We start from the raw sequence: 22,652 nt of genomic DNA, 5'->3' as shown, positions 1-22,652 counted from the left end.
TCTACCAGAAGTTGGGTGGTACCACGGCAGTAAATCTGCTGTAATACTGCCCAACGCAATTACCGTTACCGCAACTTGGTCTGGCAGTATTATCCCCAGATCACAAGTGGCCGTGTTAGTCCCCATTTTTTGAGTCCATAGGACTCAATGGGACGTTTTATGCACAATTACTGCAGTGTTAATTTCGCTGCAGAAATTGCGCCGGAAATGGGCGGAAACTCTGTGCATTCACCTCCAGCTCATTTTGGTTGTTATAATATAGCGGGATGATGTCACTCGCTCGGCGTGCGCAAAGCACATTGGGAATTGAAGTGTAGATTAAGGGCCTCATTACACGGACGGCGGTAAGGGTTAACGGTCACCGTTAATGGCAACGGTGACCGTTAACCCTTACCGCCGTACTACGAGGTCCCTTTGCGGGTTGGTGATTTAACGCCTGCTTTTTGCAGGCGTTAAAAACCAACCCGCAAAGGGACCTCGGAGCTAATTACGGCACCACAAAATTGCGGTGCCGTAATTAGCGCCTTCCCCATTCCCATAGAGCCCTATGGGGCAGAAATGGGAATGGGGAAGGGCAATGGCGGAAGGGGGATTTACCGCCCCTCCAACCTTGGAATGGGGCGGTAAATCCCCTTTCCGCCAAGGCGGTGCCGGTATTTTACCGGCATGAGCCATGGCGCTAATAGCGCCATGGCTCACCGCCTTCCGTGTAATGAGGCCCTAAGTCTTTTTGAATATGTGCCAAAAGATATGACATTCTGATGTGAATGTAAGCATTGTGGGTGCATGTGAAATGCATGCAGACCACAATAGGTGATTCCAGACAGGACACCTACATTCTAACCAGTAAGTTCGTTAGATGGAATCAATTCTCCTATACTGGGGGTCTACTAGACACAGACAAGAAGTTGCATTCTCAATAGTGGGACTTAATACTTTGACATCTCACCAATGGGAAGTCTTTTTACAGGTTCCCAACCATTTTGGGTCCTGACAAATGTATTCTCTGCCCAAAACACTGGAGCCTTTAGAATACAAATAGAGCTCAACATGACAATCACAAATCCCACCTAACACGGTATGTTTTAATTAATAATTGTGTTTACTTTTTGAGCTCAGTATTCAATAGCATTGTCCTTTATCTTTGCTCGAAAATCTAACTCTTACCCAACCAATTGCAGGTCATACCAATTGAGAAGTATAGGTGAGCAATCTATCATAGTTATTCGAACACAATGGAGATAGGAATTAAAGACTACACATTGGGGTGGTGAATGACCCGTTAATAATACACAAGTTTGCTTTGCATCACCACGGATATTAGGAAGGTACCACCTAGTAAGGTTTGTGTGTGCACAACCCACCCTGCTCATTGCACTTATTAGTTATTTGCAATATTATCACTGCAAGCTATTAGTATGCTGAGAGGTTTTGCAACAATTATCCACTATATATTGGATATTAGCTTTCTTTTTTGACACTAACCTGCATGAAAGCTTCTGTATTATTTATTTGTTAAACAGTGGGGATTTACATGCACGAATGACAATCTGTGACAAACGTATCTTTTATGTCAATGGGCCCCGTATGGGGGCTCAAATGGGAATGGGGATGGTCCGGGTTCCCTAAATGGGGAAATACTGGGCCCTCCATAATCGGAATGGCCTGGAATTTCCCCATTCAGGGAACCCGGACCCGGACCTTATTAAGGGCATGGCTGCCTCCAAACTCGTAATGAGGCCCTATATGTCTGTTTGTTTCCTCTCTATTCTCCTCGACTCCCGTTATTGGTCTGTACCATTGAACCTCAACTGTACTGGCATACATCCAATGCAAACAATTGTTATTTCAAATGTTATTTCTGTTTAGATCAATTTCTTTTCATAATAACTGTATGGTAATCACGTGAATCAACTTTAATTGTTGTATACACAGCCTTGAGAAAGACGGAAAGTTGAAACACGTGTTGGCTGTTCAACATATGTTGAATTTGGAGAGAATAAACGGACGCATCAAGAATATCACAAACTTGAATAATTCTTTCAAAATTAGTTCGTATCTGCACAATTATTTATATCCCTGAGGCGGTCATCTTGGGTAGGTAATTTGCTTGAATGAACAGGACGCCGCATGGGCATCCCTTATATTAAAAAAAAAATAGATTGCTGTCAGCGCTCTTTTTGGATTGAAAACCCAGGGTGCTAGTAGCAATACATCCAGCGGGAACGCGATGACCTAACCCTCTCTCTCCAAGTCAATAACGTCTCTAAGTCCAACCACTACCATCTCAAAACTCTTAGGCACATTTTTCCATACCTCACATTTCCCAACAGACTCTACGCGGTCCAATCAATTGTTATGTCAAGACTGGACTATGCTAACCCTCTCTACCTCCCAGTCCATGCATACCACCTGAATAAACTACAAAGAGCACAAAATGCCGCGGCCAAACTGCTACTAGCACTTGGCCCAAGAGACTACATCTCCCCAGCTCTCAAAACCCTGCACTGGCTTCCGGTTCCCCGAAGGGTGACCTTCAAAACCTTATGCATCTCTCACCGAGCAATGCATAAAACCGGACCTCAATATCTTCAGGACAAACTAAAGCCCTACCATCCACCACACACTCTAAGATCAAGCTCTGCCAGCCTCCTAGTAATACCAAAACCAACTCAGTCAGGTTAGGTGGATCATCATTCTCAGCCCTGGCCCCCACTCTGTGGAACTCACTTCCACCCCACATCCGACTCACCGAGGACCTCATGTCTTTCCGTAAATTACTGAAAACGTGGCTCTTCCCCTAAAATCGACACTTAAACTCTAACATGATAACAGCAACAAAAACAGTAGCCCAAGGTTGCTATATCAAAAAAAAAAATAACAATCCAGCATCGAGATCCGAGCGAGAAAAATCAAAAACTAAATCTGCTGATGTAAATTAAAACGAAAAACTGAATAGAACGAGTGAAATCGATGAATGGAAGGAAGTGGATGAAGTGGATGATAGGAATGAAGTAGATGAAAGGAATGAAGTGGATGAAATAAATGAAGTGGATGAGAGGAATGAAATAGATGCAGTGGGTGAAATGGATACTGCGGATGAAACGGATGAAATAGATGCAGCGGATGAATCAGATGCAGTAGGTGTAACGAATGAAGTGAATGGAAGAGATGAAGCAGACGGAACGGATGAAGGGGACGGAACGGATGAAGTGGACGGAATGGATAGAGTGGATGGAACGGAGGGAGTGGTTGGAACGGAGGGAGTGGATGGAACGGATGAACTGCATGGATCTGATGGAGTGCTTGGAACAGATAGAACGGATGGAGTGCATACAACGGAGAGAGTACATGGAACGGACAGAGTGCGCGGAACGGAAAGAGTGCATGGAATGGACAGAGTGCACGGAATGGACGGAGTGCACGGAACGGACAGAGTGCACGGAACAGACAGAGTGCACGGAACAGATGGAGTGCACGGAACGGTTGGAGTGGATGGAAACGGATGGAGTACATGAAACGGATGGAGTGCATGAAACGGATGGAGTGCATGAAACGGATAGAATGCATGGAATGATAGAGTGCATGGAATGGATGGAATGAACAAATGGAGTGGATGGAAAGGATGGAGTGGATGGAACGGATGGAGGGGATGGAACGGACGAAGTGGATGGAACGGAAGAAGTGGATGGAACAGACGAAGTGCATGGAACGGATTGAGTGCACGGAATCGGACGGAGTGGACGGAGTTTAATGCACTCCATCCTTTTCATGTACTCCATCCTTTCCATCCACTCCAACAGTGGATGGACTGGTTGGAGTGGATGGAAAGGATGGAGTACATGAAAAGGATGGAGTGCATTAAAAACGGATGGAGTGCATGAAACGGATAGAATGCATGGAATGATAGAGTGCATGGAATGGATGGAACGAATGAACAAATGGAGTGGATGTAACGGATGGAGTGGATGGAAAGGATGGAGTGGATGGAACGGATGGAGGGGATGGAATGGATGGAGGGGATGGAATGGATGAAGTGGATGGAACGGACGAAGTGGATGGAACGGAAGAAGTGCACGGAACAGACGGAGTGCACAGAATCGGACAGAGTGGATGGAACGGTTAGAGTGTATGAAACGGATGGAGTGCATGAAACGGATAGAATGCATGGAATGATAGAGTGCATGGAATGGATGGAACGAACAAATGGAGTGGATGGAACGGAAGAAGTGGATGGAACGGAAGAAGTGGATGGAACGAATCGAGTGGATGAACGAATGGAGTGGATGGAACGGAAGGAGTGGATGGAACGAATGGAGTGGATGGAACGGATGGAGCGGATGAGTGCATGGAATGATAGAGTGCATAGGACGGATGTAGCGCGTGGGACGGATAGAGCGCATGGGATGGATGTAGCACGTGGGATGGATGTAGCACGTGGGACGGATGGAGCACGTGGGGCGGATGGAGAACCTGGGACGGATGAAGCGCCTGGGACGGATGAAGCGCCTGGGACGGATGAAGCGCCTGGGATGGATGAAGTGCGTGAGACAGATGAAGTGCATGGGATGGGTGAAGTGCGTCGGACGGACGAAGTGCGTGGGATGGATGAAGCACGTGGGACGGATGAAGTAGTTGGAATGGATGAAGTAGACAGATCGGGTGAAGTGGATCGATCAAATAGGCCGCACGGATCAGATGGAATCGCTAGATCGGATGGAGTGGATGGATCAAATGGAACGCAAAAAGCGAATAGAACACATGGAGCGGATGGAACGGATAGAGTGGATGCAACGGATAGAGTGGATGGAACGGATAGACTGGATGGAACAGATAGACTGGATGGAACAAATAGAGTGGATGGAACAAACAGAGTGGATAGAAGGGAGGGTGTGCATGGAATGGATAGAGTGCGTGGAATGGATGGAATGAATGGAGTGGATGGAACGAATGGAGTGGATGGAAAGGATGGAGTGGATAGAACGGATAAAGTGGATGGAACGGATAAAGTGGATGGAACGGATGGAGTAGATGGAAAAGATAGAGCACATGGGATGGATGGAGCCCGTGGGACGGATGGAGTGCGTGGGACGGATGGCGTGCGTGGGATGGATGGAGTGCGTGGGACTTGGGATGGATGGAGTGCGTGGGATGTGGGACGGTTGGAGTGTGTGGGATGTGGGACGGATGGAGTGCGTGGGACGGATAGAGTGCGTGGGACGGATGGAGTGCGTGGGATGGATGGAGTGGGACGGATGGAGGGCGTGGGACGGATGGAGGGCGTAGGACGGATGGAGTGCGTGGGACGGATGGAGTGCATGGGACGGATGAAGTGCGTGGAACGGATGATGTGGGTGAAACGGATGAAGTGGGTGGAACGGATGAAATAGATGGATCGGGTGAAGTGGATGGATCAAATGGAGTAGACTGATTGCATGGAGTGGCTAAATCGGACGGAGCGGATGGATCAAATGGAATGCATGGAGCGGATAGACAACATGCAGCGGATGGAACGGATAGAGTGAACGGAACGGATAGAGTGGACGGAACAGATAGAGCGGACGGAATGGATAGAGTGGACGGAACGGACAGAGCGGACGGAACGGACAGAGCGGACGGAACGGACAGAGTGGATGGAACGGACGGAGTGGATGGAACGGACAGAGTGGATGGAATGGACGGAGTGGATGAAAGGGACAATGCGGATAAGCAGATAGAGTGCATAGAACGTAGGGAGTACATTGAAACGGATGGAGTGCATAGAATGGATAGAGTGCCTGGAATGGATAGAGTGCATGGAATAGATAGAGTGCATGGAACGAATAAAATGCATGGAATGACAGAGTGCATGGAATAGATGGAACGGATGCAGTGCATGAGTGATGGAGTGGATGCAATGGATGGAGTGCATGAAATGGATAGAGTGCATGCAATGATCGAATGCATGGAATGGATGGAACGAATGGAGTGCATGTAGCGGATGGAGCGCATGTAGTGGATGGAGCGCATGTAGTGGATGAGGTGCATGTGACGGATGGAGTGCATGTGACGGATGGAGTGTGTGGGACGGATGGAGTGCCCAGGATGGATGGAGTTCAGATGTTCAGTAAGATCTCAAGCACCTTACTGAAAACCACCATATCTCATCACCACGCTTACTCTCTCCTATACACAACCACTCAACTAGAACACAGTGATACTATGACACATTTGATATAGCTGTTCTCATACTAACACCCACCACATACTCCTCATCATCCTAATTAAAAACAGCTGACTCTGGACACCCGCTAGTCTATGCATCTCCTTAGGCCTAACGCAGCCAGAAATCAGTCTGGGAATCAACCCACCAGAATGAACACATATTCCTGATCTCCCAACCACTACACCTACCACTAAGAAGCAGCTATCATGCAAGTGCCACACCAGCTGCACACATATCCGGTGCACCCACGCACCTTATGACTCACTCTCTCTACTGACTTGAACTATGGTTCCCGAGGGCATTCAACCTACCAGCGTCTTGAGATCATACCAATGATACATAAGGCGCTATATAAATGCAAAATAACATAACATGTAAATAATTTGTGTCTACCAGCAGATATACAACCCTTTTTCAAGAGTTTCTTTACTTGTACATTCGAATTTTAGGCTAAGCGCGAAGAGCTAGCAGTATACATACACTATATACGCTCTATGGTGTAGCGTTGCCACAGACTACTATCCTCACAGCTGGCGACATCTCATCTTGGAATTTGCGTCTTGGTGCAATTGGACACGGCATACCCCCTTTTTTCTTTAATACGCTTCCACCTAGAAAGGCTCATTAGAATGAGCTCATATACATTCCCATAATAGGCCTTGCCCTTCCTCCACTTGAATGCAGGATTGCCCTTCCATCTAGGAAAGATCCCTTGTGAGTAAGGAACCTACATTCCCCCTTCAATGTGTCTCATAGCCCTGATGCCTCTCTGTCAGGTATTAGCATCGGTGTAACACCTAGAATTCTTCTTATTTCCTTGGGTATCCCACACGTGTGAGGGTTGGAGCTAAACCACCGGAGGGTTCGCTTTTATAGAGGGGACATTCTGTAGCATTGAAGGCACTCAGTATTCCTGGGGCGCCCCTTCTGAATAAACCGAATGTGCAAGGGTACTTTCTGCCCCATTTACTTTATTCAATCAATGTTTCATCTTGCATAACAAATTGATTTAAATTCCAGTTCTGTCGCTTGATACATTGTTTTAATAATAATATTTAGAGAGCACTAGGTGAACCTGCAGGTCAGCAAATGGTGGTTTGCTGGGAATTACTGTCTGTGTATGGTCTTGGGCGAGACTCATAGCTGCTCTTGGAATTTGTCCAACAGAAGATGTGTTAATTCAGGAAAACTCAGAAACCATGCATTTACAATAGTTTCATTTCAAGACCATCTGCCCTGAACATAGGCATGTATTTGCTTTTCTTTATAAGACAAGGCAGGAATTGGAAGGCAGGTCTCACATGCACGCTTTCTTAAGTGCTCGACATTACCTTGCAGCAGCAGTTCCTGCGATCACCTCGAACACATACACCCCAGAGTTCACATCAGGGAAGTCTTTATCGCGGATTTTAAGTTCACGGATGAGACTGCAAGAGAGATAGACATTGTCACAATCTTGCACAGGACAACGTGCTGATATCCAAACGCCGGGCGCAGCCTGCGAACCAAAGAGACCCAACTGGCCAAGCAGTGATCATGCAGTCGTATCACTCGCATGCTAGAATGCAAATCTTACTGTACACTGTCATAATTTATTTATTTATTAATTTCTCCTAACGCGCCAAATGCCCACAGGCCTCAAGACCAAGCTGCACATGCGCCCCATACACCACCCCACGCCCCTTCCTACCTTGCCCTGGGAGTACCTTCTGTGCAGCACAGCCCACAAGACTACTGAACTCCAGAAAGGAGGAACAAAAGGGGCAAAGCACTCATGAGCCAGACAAACCCCTACTTTCTAAAAGTGGAGGCATGTGGTCACCAAGTGTGTGCTAATCATTTAGAAGACGCAGGGTTTTCTACTGTACATATAACTGTGATGTATAGTTTCAGAATTTTGGAACAGCGGGAGGATGGACTGAGAGTGTGCTATGGCGGTGTCCTGTTGCCTGTTCGTTTCTGATTGCTCTGGTGATATGCGCTGACTGCATGTTCAGTGTAGGGTCCTCCGATTAGGCAAAATGACTCTCTGATGCAGAATTTCAGCTTGGCATGTTCAATGTGTGAAGTCATATTGAGTCCATTGAGAGTTGGAGTCTGTAGGCGGGACCTGATGGTGAACTGGAAGAGCTGTAGGGCGCCTACAAAGGTTACACGCACACTTGTACTCGTTTTGGGCTCCCTGGTCGCTCTGCCAGGAAGCCTCCTTAGTTGTGGCCCTGCTTCACACTTAAAGACATAGCCCAGGCCGAGCTAACAGACCGGTGAAAGCTTCCCAGACGGCAGGCCTGAGGTCTCCGGAAGCTGGAAACTTAGTCACTTCTGTGTCAGACATCACAGAGTCGCAGCTTTTGGAACAGAGCAGAATAGCTTACAGCTAGCAGGTCCAACTCTCATTTCAGTCCAAGAAAGACAGGTTTCCTCTCGAGATCCTGAAAATCATTCATTCTGAAAAATGCATTTCAATTGAAAAGAACAAATGGAACCAGTGCAGCACAGGTGCTGACTCATCAAGCCTTGAGGAAAGATTAAAAAGGGGGCCACAGCAAACAATTTGGGGGTTTCGTTTAGTGCATCCCGTAGGTTGGTAAAAATGGTGGTGCGCTTTTCTAAGGGACTTTCCACAATTTGTCAGCTGAAGTAGGGGGGCAGGGCGGACTTACATGTCCGCCTGCTGTTGATGCTCTGCATGACAAATGTGTATGCATTAACGCCAGCATGTACTTTTACGCAGCCGGTAATGCAGTGGATTACTATGGAATTAACACCCGAGGTAGGATCAACCTCAATAAAAACCAAGGTCCATAATGTATGGATCGGAAACTATCCCTTGTGATTCACCCTTCCAATTCACCAAATGGGAAGCCAAAAACTGGAGAGCGGTATTACACCTCCCTCAATGTGTCCCGGCAGCCTGGATTAGGTATGAGCTTGGGCTGGTTTCGCTCCAAGCGCACTATAACTGGCGAGTGTGTTCTCTCTTTAAAAAATGTATCTTGTCAACTGAACGAAATGTCTTGCTGAAGGTAATCTCTCACTATATGTTCACGGTTAAACATGTATTTGTAACTAACTGGCTAGAAAATGTATACCAAATACTAGCTGAAGAGGAGATATCGATTGAGACCTTATTAGGCAATCCAGACAAAGTAAAATCAAAGATCTACCAGTTGGACTGGATAAAAACTAGGGAACTATGTTTAACATATCAAGATGGATATGAGCTTCGATTTCCCCACAAAAAAATCAGTATTCTGCCACAATATCTGATACGATGTCCCTCAGTCAAGGTGCGAAGTGGTATTCTCCTCCTACGTTTTAACTTGTGGCCTAAACTGATCTCAAAGTAAAATGGAAACTCTTAACCTCTGAAAAAAACATATGTCGTTTCTGTGCGGCGAAAACACGCGAAACACTAGCTCATATAGTCACTGAATGCCATGTACTTCGGCCAAAAAGAGAAATCTTTTTTGGCAGGCATTGTAAACGATTGGGCAAAATCACAGAGCAAGAATGTTGGTCCAAAATACTAGGCTTGAACACTATGCCAATCCAAATAGCGACTGTTAACTACCTGACAAATTTAAAGTTAGAAGAGAGAGCAGACGATGTTGAAATGTCTTCTCTCCTAGAGATCTGAAGTGACAATTCTGATTGTCGTATATATCATGACGAATAAGTTCAATTAGTAATTTTGGTCTAGGTGACTTCAAGAAGTGTTTGTAGATCTTGTGTTGTGATGTAAAATTCGTCACATTTGTTGAATTTTAATATATGATATTCTCCTTTTCTTTATTTTCTGTTTAATTTCAATTTCAATTCTATATAGGGTTTTATATTGTGATGTTCTAAACATTTTCTCCTTGATTCTTTTTCATTATGAATTCTAGTGCAAATATATTAATGGATGTGTACTTTGTATATATTTAATGATTTTGTATTATCTATATATTTGAAAGGTTGATTAAATTCAGCCAATACAAATAAAAATAAAAAAATTAAAAAAAACAAGCTTTATGCCTTAAACATCGCTCTCTCCAGCCATAAAGGCTAAGGTTTTGAGATGATATCAGTGCCTTCCTTACAATAAGAGACAGCATCCAAGTGAGAGATGTGCCCGATGCTGTCTCATATACAATGGTGGGTGTTCCATGCCCAACTCTAGAATACACCATCTCATATCCAGACCCCGATGAGTCCTGCTCCATTCCTCCAGAGGAGCCACAGTGAAACTCAGCTGACTCGGCTCCCAGGTGCTTGTTTGAAAGTTTCACTGCACTCTGGAAGCAGGCATGTGCGACATTATTCATGCCTTCTTGACACGTGTTGTGCTCCATCCATTCAAAGAGGCTGTGGACATGTCTTTGCTGAAAATATCACGCAGATCGTATAGTACCAGAAAGCTATGTACTGCATATGGCCGAGATGAGTGACAACAGACATCAGCGCCTACAGATCCACCTGCGAAGATGATCCTTACAAATAAACCTGCTATGTAATCTAGGCCTCCCTGAACCTGATCTGAACACAACACTGGAGAAAGGGGTCACGAATCATCGCCAGGAATTCTATATTTGCATTTGGTACTTTCCTGAATGCGCCAGCTGTATATGAAGGTTATTTTTACAACAGTGTGAACCAATTTGTTCCAAAAGCACCACAGTACCACGAATTCCTATATAAAATGTATTTTATTTCACTGGGTATCACTGTGTTACTTTTTCAGTCAATGGGCTTCATTACAAGCCCGGCTGGTAACCCTTTAATAACGGTGCCGGTGCTTTTGCGAAACTCTGTGGGCGCGTGCCGTTCCGCATGCCAGGTATGACCCTGTAGGGCAGGACGGCACCCACCCGCAGAGTCCTACTATGCCGGTCCAGTAACAACGGTGCCGGTAGGCTTACCGGCAATGTTGTTACTGGACCGGCACAGTTGTTATGAGGCCCAATGTGTTCCTTTTCTCTCAATGAATAACTCAAAATTTCAATACATCCTTTTCTTTTATTTCACTGTATTCCTATTTTTCAACACGTTACCCAACTGATCTACAGTGGATCACCAGGAGAGAGTCCTGTTGTGTTTGAATTGTGCCACCAATTTTTGCATATATTTGAGTTAGATATTGGTTCTCCACTAGATTTTTCAAAGTGGTAAGAACCGGTCGAATTGAACGGGATATGCTCGTCGCTTGATCGGTACTGCCGATCACTTATCAATAATATATTTGGTGCTGCTCAGTCCGGTTTCGGTCCTCCCTACTGGATGGAAACATCTTTACTACATATTTCCCACTACCTACTGGAGACGACAGATGAGGGGGCGACCTGTGTTAATCCCCTTTGCCCTATCCTTAGCTTTTGATACCATGCTATGCTGGCCAGTTGCCCGTCTTCTCTGACACAAGCGGTGCGAAATACAGGGACCTAAATGCATTTCATATGAAACTGTAGTCAGGTAGAGGGTGCCCTTGGGCGGTAGCTGTGCGCAGCATAAATCAACATAACATAACATAGTAAAAGTGTGGTGCATTTGTCTCCTCCCCACTCCTATGGACTCAAGGTACCGCTGGGCTCGCCATTATTGCCTTGCTTATACAACTAGGACACCACCTGATCTGTTGTATTATGCCCAACATGTGCTCACTTTCCTGATATCCTGCTTACCATGTTATGTATTTCAGAACTGCACTTGTGTCATCAGAGATGCTGAGCAAACCCAGTGGTCGAAGTGAGTGGGAACGGTTGCAGGTGCTGTTCTGCTACTTTTATTTTTTTACTGTTACAGCTCCACTACTTTTTGCAACCATTTTCACCATTCTGGAACTGTTCTTTGTGAAGTTAATGCACACTTCTCCACTTTACCACCGGATATCACCTACAGCTGAGCTGATATCAATTTCAACTCAACTGGCTGTCAACCAGCATGGCTGCAACCCTTGAAAAATGTGTTTTGCTTGTTGCTCCCTTCCTTGCTACTCTGTTCCCCTGCCGGAGTCACAGTTCACAACTTTTTCCGGTACACTTCTATCACTGTGCAAACCCTAGAGCTCCTGTGGCTGAATCAGTTTATCTGGACTGGGAGTGACAGGGTGCATGAGAATGCAGTTCCTCCTCAGCCATACTACTATGGGCTATATTTCTACAGGTGTACTTAATGGGTCTTGCACTCTGTTATCCACGTTTGGAAAGCACATAAGGCCTGTCTATGGGCAACCGACATGAGCAGTCTGTAGGATGAAACTGCTATGAGGGACCAGGAGGTGGTCCGGAGACAGTAGACCCTCAGGCCGACAGCAGTAATTGGAGCATCTGACATTTCAAAAAATGAACTGGAGGAACTCAAAAGCCACAGTGCTGTGATCCCGCACGGCGAGTGGAGGAATCATGTATACAGTCTGCAGGACGGCATGTGCCTCGGAGCAAAGGTGTTGAATGGATGTTCTATATTGCGTCTAATTAATGTTATAGTTTGTGCCATCAGGTCTGCCTTACGAGCCTGTCCAATGAGGGCTAGCATTCTAAGCTCATGCCATTGGGTCTGCTTTACGAGCCTGTCCAATGAGAGCTAGTGTTCTTTTTTATTTATTTATTTATAAGATTTACACAAAGATAAACAAGCAAATCAATTAATACAATTAAAACAAAGCAATTAAATACACACAGAATATAATATACAAATAACCATCAAAGAACTAGTACAAACTCAGAAAATCATCCCAAATCTTTTCATGCAATCTCAACTTCCCTTGTCGCTTATAAATCACCCTCTTCATGGTTGCAAGCCCAGACATCCCCTCAATCCAGTCCTCCACAATAGGTGCAATCCGTGTTTTCCAGCCCCTCAGAACCAGTTTTTTGCCCAAACTAACACCAGGGACCAGAAACTTTTTCCGTGAAACAGAGAGATCTTCTAGCAACTCACCTCCCCCCCAAACTCATCATCATGAAATCCAACTCAACATCCAAATTCAAAACACGCAGACACAACAAACATCATGCCAAAATCCCTGCACACGCATAAACTCCCAAAGAAGATGTTCCAAACTTCCCAATCCATTTCCACAACACCAGCAATCATCCGAATCAATCATCCCTTTCTTGAACATTCGTTCTGGACACCAAAACACTCTATTGAGTATCTTTACTTGTCTCGACCGTTCCTCCAAATTAATAGCACAAAGCTAACATTCGCACACATTTCAGACCACATCTCAGGCGAGATCTCACACCCCAATCTCCTCCCCCACTCATCCTTCAATCCAGAATTCTCCTCATAAGCAGACACAATACTTTTGTAAATCCTGCTAGCAATGGAACAACCACCTGGCTCCCTCTCCTTAAGAAAGAGATTCACCAGTGCACCCCCTTGCTCTACTACATCACCTATACATCTTTTCAATTTTCTGAAATCATTAGTTCGGAAATTGTCAATGTTAAATATCGCCTGTAATTCTCTTTCACCAATCCACTCACCATCCACAAAGACATCATCAATCCAGTAAATTCCACTCAAAAATCAGTCAGGCCAGAATAAAGACCTACCTCCAACAGAAATCAACGGATTCAACCAGATGGATGCATGAGTGGTTTTCATAGCAACCGATCCTAGCAATTCATGTATATGTCTCCACGTTTCTCTCAGAAAAACTGTCAAAGGCGATTTCTTACACAACTTGTTCGTAGCCGTGAGGATCGCCCTAGGAGGAAGCGGGCCCAACAAACTCGCCTCAGTAATTGCCCATTTATCAGGTGAGTCTACCAAAAAGGGTACAATGAAGTGACTGGAAAAAGCTAAATGATATGCTTTAAAGTTCGGAACTCCCAGTCCTCCCTTTTCCACGGGTAATTGAAGTTTCCATAATTTGAGCCGTGTCGGCTTGTTATCCCATAAAAATGACTGCAACAAACCATCAATTTTCTTCCAATAGTGTTGACCAATTTTCACCGGAAGCATACCCAGAATGTAATTAATTTTCGGAGCCGCATTCATCTTAAGAGCGTTCACCTTGCCCCAAAGAGAAAAATGAAGTAACGACCACAGCAAAAGGCTTATTTTCAAGTCACTACACACCTCACTCATGTTCACCACAACCATCTCATCTACCAACGGGGTCAGCCATATACCCAGATATTTTAATTTCCTTTCACACCACTGAAATCCATGTCTCGTAATCAAATTCTTATCACAGTATCCTGAAATCGGCAACACCTCGGATTTAGACCAATTGAGCTTAAACCCTGCCACTGCATAAAATCTATCCAAAACATCTAATAAGGCCGGAAGGGACACTCTCAAATTCCGCAATAATAATAGCAGATCATCTGCATAAAACCAAAATTTTTGATCGGCACCATGAACGTTCAATCCCTGTATCTGCACATCGCACCTCAAGGTCATCGCTAATGGCTCCATTGCCAAAACAAAGATCAGAGGAGACAAAGGACATCCCTGTCTCGTGCCCCTCTGTAGCACAAAAGAATCTGATGATTGTCCGTTAGTTCTAACAGTGGCCGTTGGACAAGCATAAAGCAGGGCAACCCATGAAATAAATTCTTCCCCCAGGTTCATAGCGCGCAGTACTGAAAAAAGATACTTCCAATCAACACGATCAAACGCCTTCTCCGCGTCTAAAGAAAAAATGGCATCCAAATCCATCATCCAAATCCTGTGCATGCGTCATCAGCAGTAACAAATTTCTAATATTACTAGAAGTTCTTCGACCAAGAACGAAACCTGATTGGTCTGTGTGCACCAATTTCACAAGTAAAGTCTGCAAACGCATAGCCAACAACTTTGCCAATATCTTGTTGTCCGTATTAATCAAACTGATCGGACGATAATTTGAAGGCAAACTGCTATCCTTACCCTTCTTGAGAAAAACCGAAATAGTGGCATGGTTGGTAAAAGCAGGAAGCAGACCCCCCACCCTAGACGCCACATACATATCTCGTAAAAGCTCCACCGCTGAATCCGGCAAGATTTTATAAAATTCAGCAGGTAGACCGTCGGGACCAGGAGACTTGCCTGAGTTCAGTTTTCTGATCGCCAACTTCATCTCATCCACAGTTACACTCTCACCCAACATGCCCTTCTCCAAATCATTCACTCTAGGTATATCCAAACCATCCAAAAAGGACCCATCCACACCACCGACACCCAATTCATTCTGGTACAATTTCTCATAATATTCCTTAAACGTCTCATTAATCTGTTTTGGATCAGAAGTCACCAAACCACCTGCCATTACAATGGAACTGATTGTACCTTCTGACTGCCGTTGCCTTAATCTGTACGCAAGCCAGCGGTCGCATTTCTCACCATACTCATAATAGGAACATTTCAGCCTGAACAGATCTTTCTCAGATCGTACTCTCAAAGTCTCATTCAGCTCTCTCTGCATATTCCTTAGTGTCCTCTTATTCTCCAGGCTTGCAGGATCATTCATCAAGGCATTGGAGCATTGTTTAATACGTTGTTCTAAATCTAAACTTTTTCTCTCCAAATTTCTTCTCCTGCTACTGGACAAGCCCAGGATCAGACCCCGCATTGTACATTTAAAAGCCTCCAGATTGTCCCAACACTAAGCCCATCTGTTCTGTTTTCAACCACAAAATGTTCAGCCTCGGATCTGATTTTTTCCACAATCTTCTCGTCCTGAAGAATAGAGGTGTTCATTCTCCAACAAAATGACCTGGATGTATCAAACTTCAGACCTATATTCAGAAACACCGGTGCATGATCAGTAACAGCAATACAACCAATCTCGCAACTTGCCAAATTTGAGGTCACAGATCCAGCCGTGAGAAACATATCAATGCAGGAGTGTGATGTTTGAGAGCTAGTGTTCTCAGCTCCAGCCATGGAGGCCCTCTCTAGTTTTTTGTACCACATGGCGTGAGCGTGGGCATTCTCTCTGTTTTCGTTCACCTTTTTTGAGCAAGAACCCTTTTTCCTAGTTTCCTCAACGATCTGCAAGGCAACCTTTCAGCCTTTAAACCTGTGCTTTTTTAGGCTGCTTGTACAGATGATAATAGAGAGTAGAGGGGATGGAGGGAGAAACAAGACCAGGAGAAGGGAGTGAAGAAGGAACAATCTGGAGCCTGGTGGAACACTGAGCAGGGAAGAGAAAGTGTGACCAAGGAGGAAAGAGTGGTGGTGATGAACAGAAAGGAGGACGGGAGAAGTGATCAGTAGGTGGAGAAGGAGCACAAGAAGAGGGCAATATGAGAGGGGGCCAATGAGGCTAGGGGCCTCTCGAGACAGTTTTTGGTTTTGAGAAGCCCGCCCTGTGACCTCAGTTAAACCTGGTCCCTTATTTTCTATAGGAAAACCTGTATGTGCCAACACTTCACTACTTTTCTGACCAAATAATACTGATTGAGTAAAACCCACAACTTTAGGCAGAAAAAAAAAGAGAACAGGTACCAACCCTAAGGTTAGAATGTCCAGGTAATTAAGTAATACAACATATTGAAGTGTATGAAGATTCCAGTGATCTGTATGGTATAACGTCCTTTCATCGACGGTGGGAATTTCAATGTTTTTTTTAACAAGTATTTTTTACAGAAAAAACTCATTGAAATATATAGGGGGTTGGGAAAGTGTATGGCCCTCATTACAACCCCGGCGCTAAACCATGGCGCTATTGGTGTCGGTGTTGTAACGAGTCTGCCATGGTGGAATGGGGAAATACCGACCCATTCCAAGGTTGGCGGGGGTATTTCCCCATTTCACCATGGCCCTTCCCCATTCCCATTTTCGCCCCATAGGGCTCAATGGGACTGGGGAAGGCGCTAAGTACGGTACCGCAAATTGCGGTACTGTAATAAGCACTGAGGTCCCTTTGCGGCGCCCTACTTTAACGGCTGGTAAAAGCAGCCGTTAAGGTCGGGTCCCGCAAAGGGACCTCGTAATCAGGCGTTAAGGGTTTAACGGCGCCGACACCTTTTATGGCACCGTTAAACCCTTAACGCCAGGGTCGTAATGACCCCCTATATAAAGGGTGGGGGCGGTAATAGTAAAAAAAACAATAGGGAATGGGAGTTGAGGAGAGAACCCCCTAAAAATAAAAAATAAAATCAATTTCGATTAGTTTTTTTCGGTAAAAAATACTCATAAAAAACATTGAAATTCCGACTGTGGATGAAATGACATAGACCCGATCTCTATGAATCTCAAGAGGGAATCAAGCCCCCAGTCAGCAGGTGCTGAATATGTCTCACATCCATGTCCAACTCCTCGACTAAGGTTTCATAGTCGTCTTCCACACTGGTCATTCTCTTCTTGTCTTCTATGCCATCATCTTGCCAGTCTTTGAGCTCCTTGACCATGTCTTGAATTGCTTTGTAGGCTTTCTCGATACTGTGTACGCTCCGGGTAGAAATGAGAAGAACGAATAAGAGTTGTCTTGCTTGGTCTACTTTCTGTCGCTCTTCTTTCAATGATTTGGGTGTCATTGTGGCGGCAGGTATTCACTTGCTGTTTACACATTTCTTTTAATGCCCTGTGAGGCAGTGAGCGAATTGATGATGTACTGACAGTACATCTGTGCCATACCTGTATGAATGGTCAAAACATATAGTACATGTCTGTGATACACGCTGTACCATGGTTTCCCAAAAATAGGACATGTTGAAGGGACCTTGACTGCCCGGTGAAGAAAGAGGTGTGCCCAGCTGCACATCTTCATAGCTGCTGGGTGGTCATTAGGAATGACGGGTTACTCTACTCCTGTCTCCGATTCCCTCCTACAATCCGCAGTACAATCCGCAGTACTTTGGAGGGGCAACTAGGGCACTGCTTTGGGGATCTGCTATAATCAGAATACCACTTCCAGGAGTCGCATTTCTCCTGCCACATCCAGATCTGTTTTCAGTTAGCAGAACATACTCATAACGCTAGCCTTCATATATATCCTGACTTTCTCTATAACATATATAGTACAAGTCACTTTCACAAAAAAGAAAGCACACCGCATGGATGGCACATAATGGTCCGGTATCACACACTTTACCAATTAAATCTGCCTTACCTTGACCTGGGGTGCCAGGGAACCTCTTCCTGCTGCTGTCCTTTGTTGGGGAGGCCGCCCACTACACTATCTGCAATGCCCCCAGTTGGAGTGGGGTTAAACTGTTTGGCTTTCACTTTCAGTGGATCCTCCAGGATAGTGGCCACCACCAACCTCCATCCACTGTTCCCAGGCACTCTAGCACTTAAGGACGGGTATTCAGTGTTGTCTTCGAGTACAGGGGCATCTGGGATCTTTTCAGATGAGTAGTCCCCGGTCAAAACAAACCGTGCAGATGTAGCCTTGACTCCTCTCAGGCCATGCACCCCATGTCATCTTACCTATCTATCTGCCCATGGTTTCATGGGGTGTCCGAAGCGCTGGTCTGGTAAGTTCATAGCTCACATTTCATAAACCTGCTGGTCCATATCACACCCGCTTCTTGTTGTAGTAAACTCAGGTTTGGTGCCAGGATCAGCAACTGTCGTCCATGTAAAAGGAATCTAAAACGTCAGTGGCCAGCGTGCCTATAAATGCCAGGCGTCACGGTGCATGAGTTTGCTGCGCCGTCCCATGACTTCCTTCCTGTCGCCTCTGCAGCCTTCATTGCAGGATGTCTTCTCATGCGTCCGAAGCCTCTTAAGGTACCATGCTTGCTTATGCAGTTCAGGTTTTCCCGTTGCACAGGGTCTCCTTGAGCCCCGCTGCTTCATGAATGTGACATTTGGGCTTTTCAGAATGTTGTCTGTGGTCTTTTGACTCGGTCACATCAGTCTTACGGATCCCTCTCAACGCTCTTTTCCTCAGGAATCACTAGTCTCCAGCTGGAATCAAACAGTACAAAATGTCTCATCTCTGGAAATAGAGGGTGGGGTTAGTTTTCAGCCAAAGAAATGTGCTGAAATGCTGTTTCGTTCTCCACTTGCACGTTGGTTCACCCACTGGTTTGTGTAAAGCAAGCTGTTGGCAGTGCTTTATGTGGTGTGTACTTCAGTGGAATACTCATGCTCCAACCGTCACTACTTGCGATAGTCTGGGCATTGTAAGACTACCCATCAGGGACAATCTGTCCTCCTGTGGTAGAACTAAGGCCAAGCCTATTACGCGGCAGTTTTAATTGGCAGTTGCATGTGGCTTTGCCCCCAGAGGGATGAGGAGGACTTGGGTAGTTTCTTCAGCCTGCTTCTAGACTGCGTAACAGCCACATTCCATGAATTTAAGTCAGAAGTACGGTACTGTCTGACGTCATCAAAATCTGTGACATGCACAGTTAAGGAGGTAGTGCATGTCCTGGATGCCTGTAGTCTTCATGTGACTGCTTTTGCACGTTTACCTTCAGACAACCCTTGCACAAAGTCAGCACGTCTTGTCCCGAGTACAGACCCCCGTCACAAACACGTGCTGCTGAAAAAGGCCTGCTTTGCAGTGCTTCATTTGTGGGGGTGCTTGCCAGGGCTCAGTCCTGGCACTTATTTCTGAGTCCCGGCACTTATTGTGTCAGAACACCTCTAGAATCAGAGCAAAATGTAAATGATGTTTGTGTTTAAAGACACACTTAAACATTTGTCTCATGTCAGGACACAATGAGTATGTTATTTGATGGGTATGTTGCTTCGTATTTGTAAATCACACATGCGCTGTAGTGACTGAGTACATCTGTCAACCACAATAAGCCAGTGGGCATTTATTTACTTTATTTACTGGATATTTGTAAGGCGCCTATACAACAAATGGTGTTTCAAGGCGCCACTAGACAAAAAAGGGGGTGGGAGGGACAAGGGAGAAAGATAACAATAATGGTCCTACTAGCCCTTGTGAAATTCGGATTGTGCAAGTGCAGTGACAATAGGTGCGAGGGGGGGTGGTGCCAGTCCAAGCAGAATGCGAAGGACTAGCGTGGGAATGCAAGTGTAGGACAAAGAGGACAGAGTGCAAGTAAAAAGAGAGGGGTGCAAGAGGGGGGAGGGCAACAGAAGCTAGGCTAGTGCTAAGGGGAGGTCAGAAGGGCAAGTGTCAGGGATTGCATGGCATGCAGGGTCCACAGCCTAAGGGCGAGGAGGGGACGGGGGTGGCTGTACTGGGGGGGGGTCTGGTGCTCTGTAGAACTCAGAGGGAACCAGGCAGCCACTCACTGTGGCAGACAGGAGTGTTAGCAGGCGAGGGGGAAAGGGAAGGAGGAAAAGAAAAGGAGGGTCTTGAGGAGCGTCCGGAACTTAAGGAGATCCGGCTAAAGCCTGATAGGGGCAGGGAGACCATTCCAGACAAAGACTTCTGCAGAGGACAGAGATCTGCCCCCACTCTCTGTTAGCGAAGCGTCTGATCAGAAGAGACTTGGAGCTAGAAGACCAAAGGGCTCTAGCAGGGAGGTATTTAGGGAGAGAGAGTTTGATTTAGTGGGGTCCCAGGCCCCAGAAAGCCTTGTGGATGATGCGATGCATAGGGTCTTGAACTTGATCCTAGCAGCAACCGGGAGCCAGTGGAGAGATTTTATGGCTGGAGATATGCGGTCCCTGGGCATGAGGCCAAGGATAAGTCTTGCAGTCCCATTCTGGATTATTTGCAGGGGCAAAGGGAGGAGAAAGGATGATTGAGGAAGAGGCTGTTGCAGTAGTCTAGCCTGGAGCAGACCAGAGCTCTGGAGACATTGTGCAGGTGCAGATGGTAGTGGGCCTTCTTGGCAAGGTCCACGATGTGAGGAGAGGAGAGAGAGGAGTCAAAGATGACACCAAAGTTTTTTGCCTCACAAGAGGGTGAGGGTTGGGGACCCGTTGGCGGGTAGCTAGACGGTAGGAGGGAAAGAGGGCGCTGGGGTCCCAATGAGAAGGATCTCGGTTTTACTGGCATTAAGGCAGAGATCATTGGCAGAACACCATGCCTGAATAGCAGTCAGGCAGTCAGGGATGAGAGAGGATGAAGAGGAGCCAGTATAGAGAAGGAAAGCTGCGTGCTGTCTGCATAACACTGGAAGTGAGGAGAGAAGGAGGAGATCAGTTGGGCCAGAGGGGCAAGGTAGATGTTGAAGAGCCACAGCGAGAGGATAGAGCCCTGAGGGACACTGCAGGCAGAGAGTATGATAGGGCAGAGAAAAGAGCCCAGTTGAACCTGGGAAGGTCGGTTAGAGAGGAATGAGGTCAACCAGTCAAGAGCCAGGCCCATGATGCCAAGGGTGCCATGGAGCCAATTTGTCAAGGTGGCATGATTGACTGTTACGAAGGCAGAGGAAAGATCCAGGAGGGAAAGAAGGGATGGAGAGTTAGAATTAAGATTTGAGAGGAAGTCTTCAAGGGTGTTCAGTAGAGCAGTTTCCGTGCCTCCGGCTGCTCTGAGGTTGCAGCTTTAACCCCATATATGTTGACAGCATCGGGAGCAGCTGTGGGTGGGGGACACAGTGGTCAGGAAGCTGCCCATCCTCTCGTGTCATGGCTGTATTCGAAAATGTTTCAGCCCTGGCACTTATTTTTTTTAACAAATGAAGCATTGCTGCTTTGGCTTTGAAGTGCGGGTCTAGGAAAGATGGCAAAAAGTATTTCATATTCTCCTTCAGTCAACAATTGTGTGGATCCCATTGCCTTGTATTACTCTTGCTGGCTGCACTACATCTGTCGTGCCTGACAAGCCACGCTCTCACATTGTATTAGATGGACCAATTTGAATAAGTACACCAGTGACAGTACCTTGCTGAGTGACAACGCATTCATGCTAACTAGCGGGGTTGCCCAATCAAATCGCTGCCACTGAGTCAATTTAAGGTATGATCCTGCACATCTCCAGCTGTAACTGCTAGAGTAGTCAGTCAATGAGGTCTTTGGCATGTGTATGGTTGAATTACAGCAGGTTGTCACTATAGACTTCATTTGGTGGCTTGGCACCTGCAATATGTGCAGCACATTGCTGGCCCTGAGATATCTACTGAAATGGGAGCAGATCTTCTGTGCCACACCACTCCTGGCAGCTAGAGGCTGGCAATAGCTGATCAAATGGGTGAACATAAAGTGGAGGATAGAGAGAGACAGGCACAGTCATATTAATCCTCACTGCAGCAATGCCATTGGGACCTTTGATGGCTGCCACCTCTTAGTTCTAATCATTGGGGAGCAATTCACAGGGCGGCTATCATTTCAAATTCTCCAGGAGGTTGTTAAGGAGAATGCTCAGAAATGTGCTAATTCCCTCCACCTTAGAGACCCCCAGCAACGTTGCTGTATTTTGAGGACTTGATTTTCTTGACCTGGAGAGAGTGAGACACTTTTCCACACTCTCTCATGTATTTTAATGTGATTTTTGAACACTGTATTTCTTTTGGTTGTGGAGTCTGACAAACTCCATAGGCATCATCGTTTACATTGGGCCTCATTACACGGAAGGCGGTAAACCAAGGTGCTATTAGCACCTTGGTCCATGCCGGTAAATAACCGGCACCGCCTTGGAGGAAAGGGG

The 22,652-nt window shown here is 45.9% G+C and overlaps 1 protein-coding gene across 1 annotated transcript in view; it reads right to left on the bottom strand.

The window, feature by feature from the left end:
* Positions 1-22,652, bottom strand: part of HTRA4 (HtrA serine peptidase 4) — a 559,742-nt gene that overhangs the window by 6,426 nt on the left and 530,664 nt on the right. The window contains exon 8 of the mRNA XM_069617917.1: positions 7,537-7,632. Within this exon, the coding sequence (XP_069474018.1) occupies positions 7,537-7,632 (96 nt within the window). The remainder of the gene's footprint in view (positions 1-7,536; positions 7,633-22,652) is intronic.

Source organism: Ambystoma mexicanum, chromosome 10 (genome assembly GCF_040938575.1).
Source record: "Ambystoma mexicanum isolate Mex_15411 chromosome 10, UKY_AmexF1_1, whole genome shotgun sequence".
Lineage (NCBI taxonomy): Eukaryota > Metazoa > Chordata > Amphibia > Caudata > Ambystomatidae > Ambystoma > Ambystoma mexicanum.
Note: the sequence above shows the minus strand (reverse complement) of the source record. Positions and strands in the feature narration are given on the sequence as shown.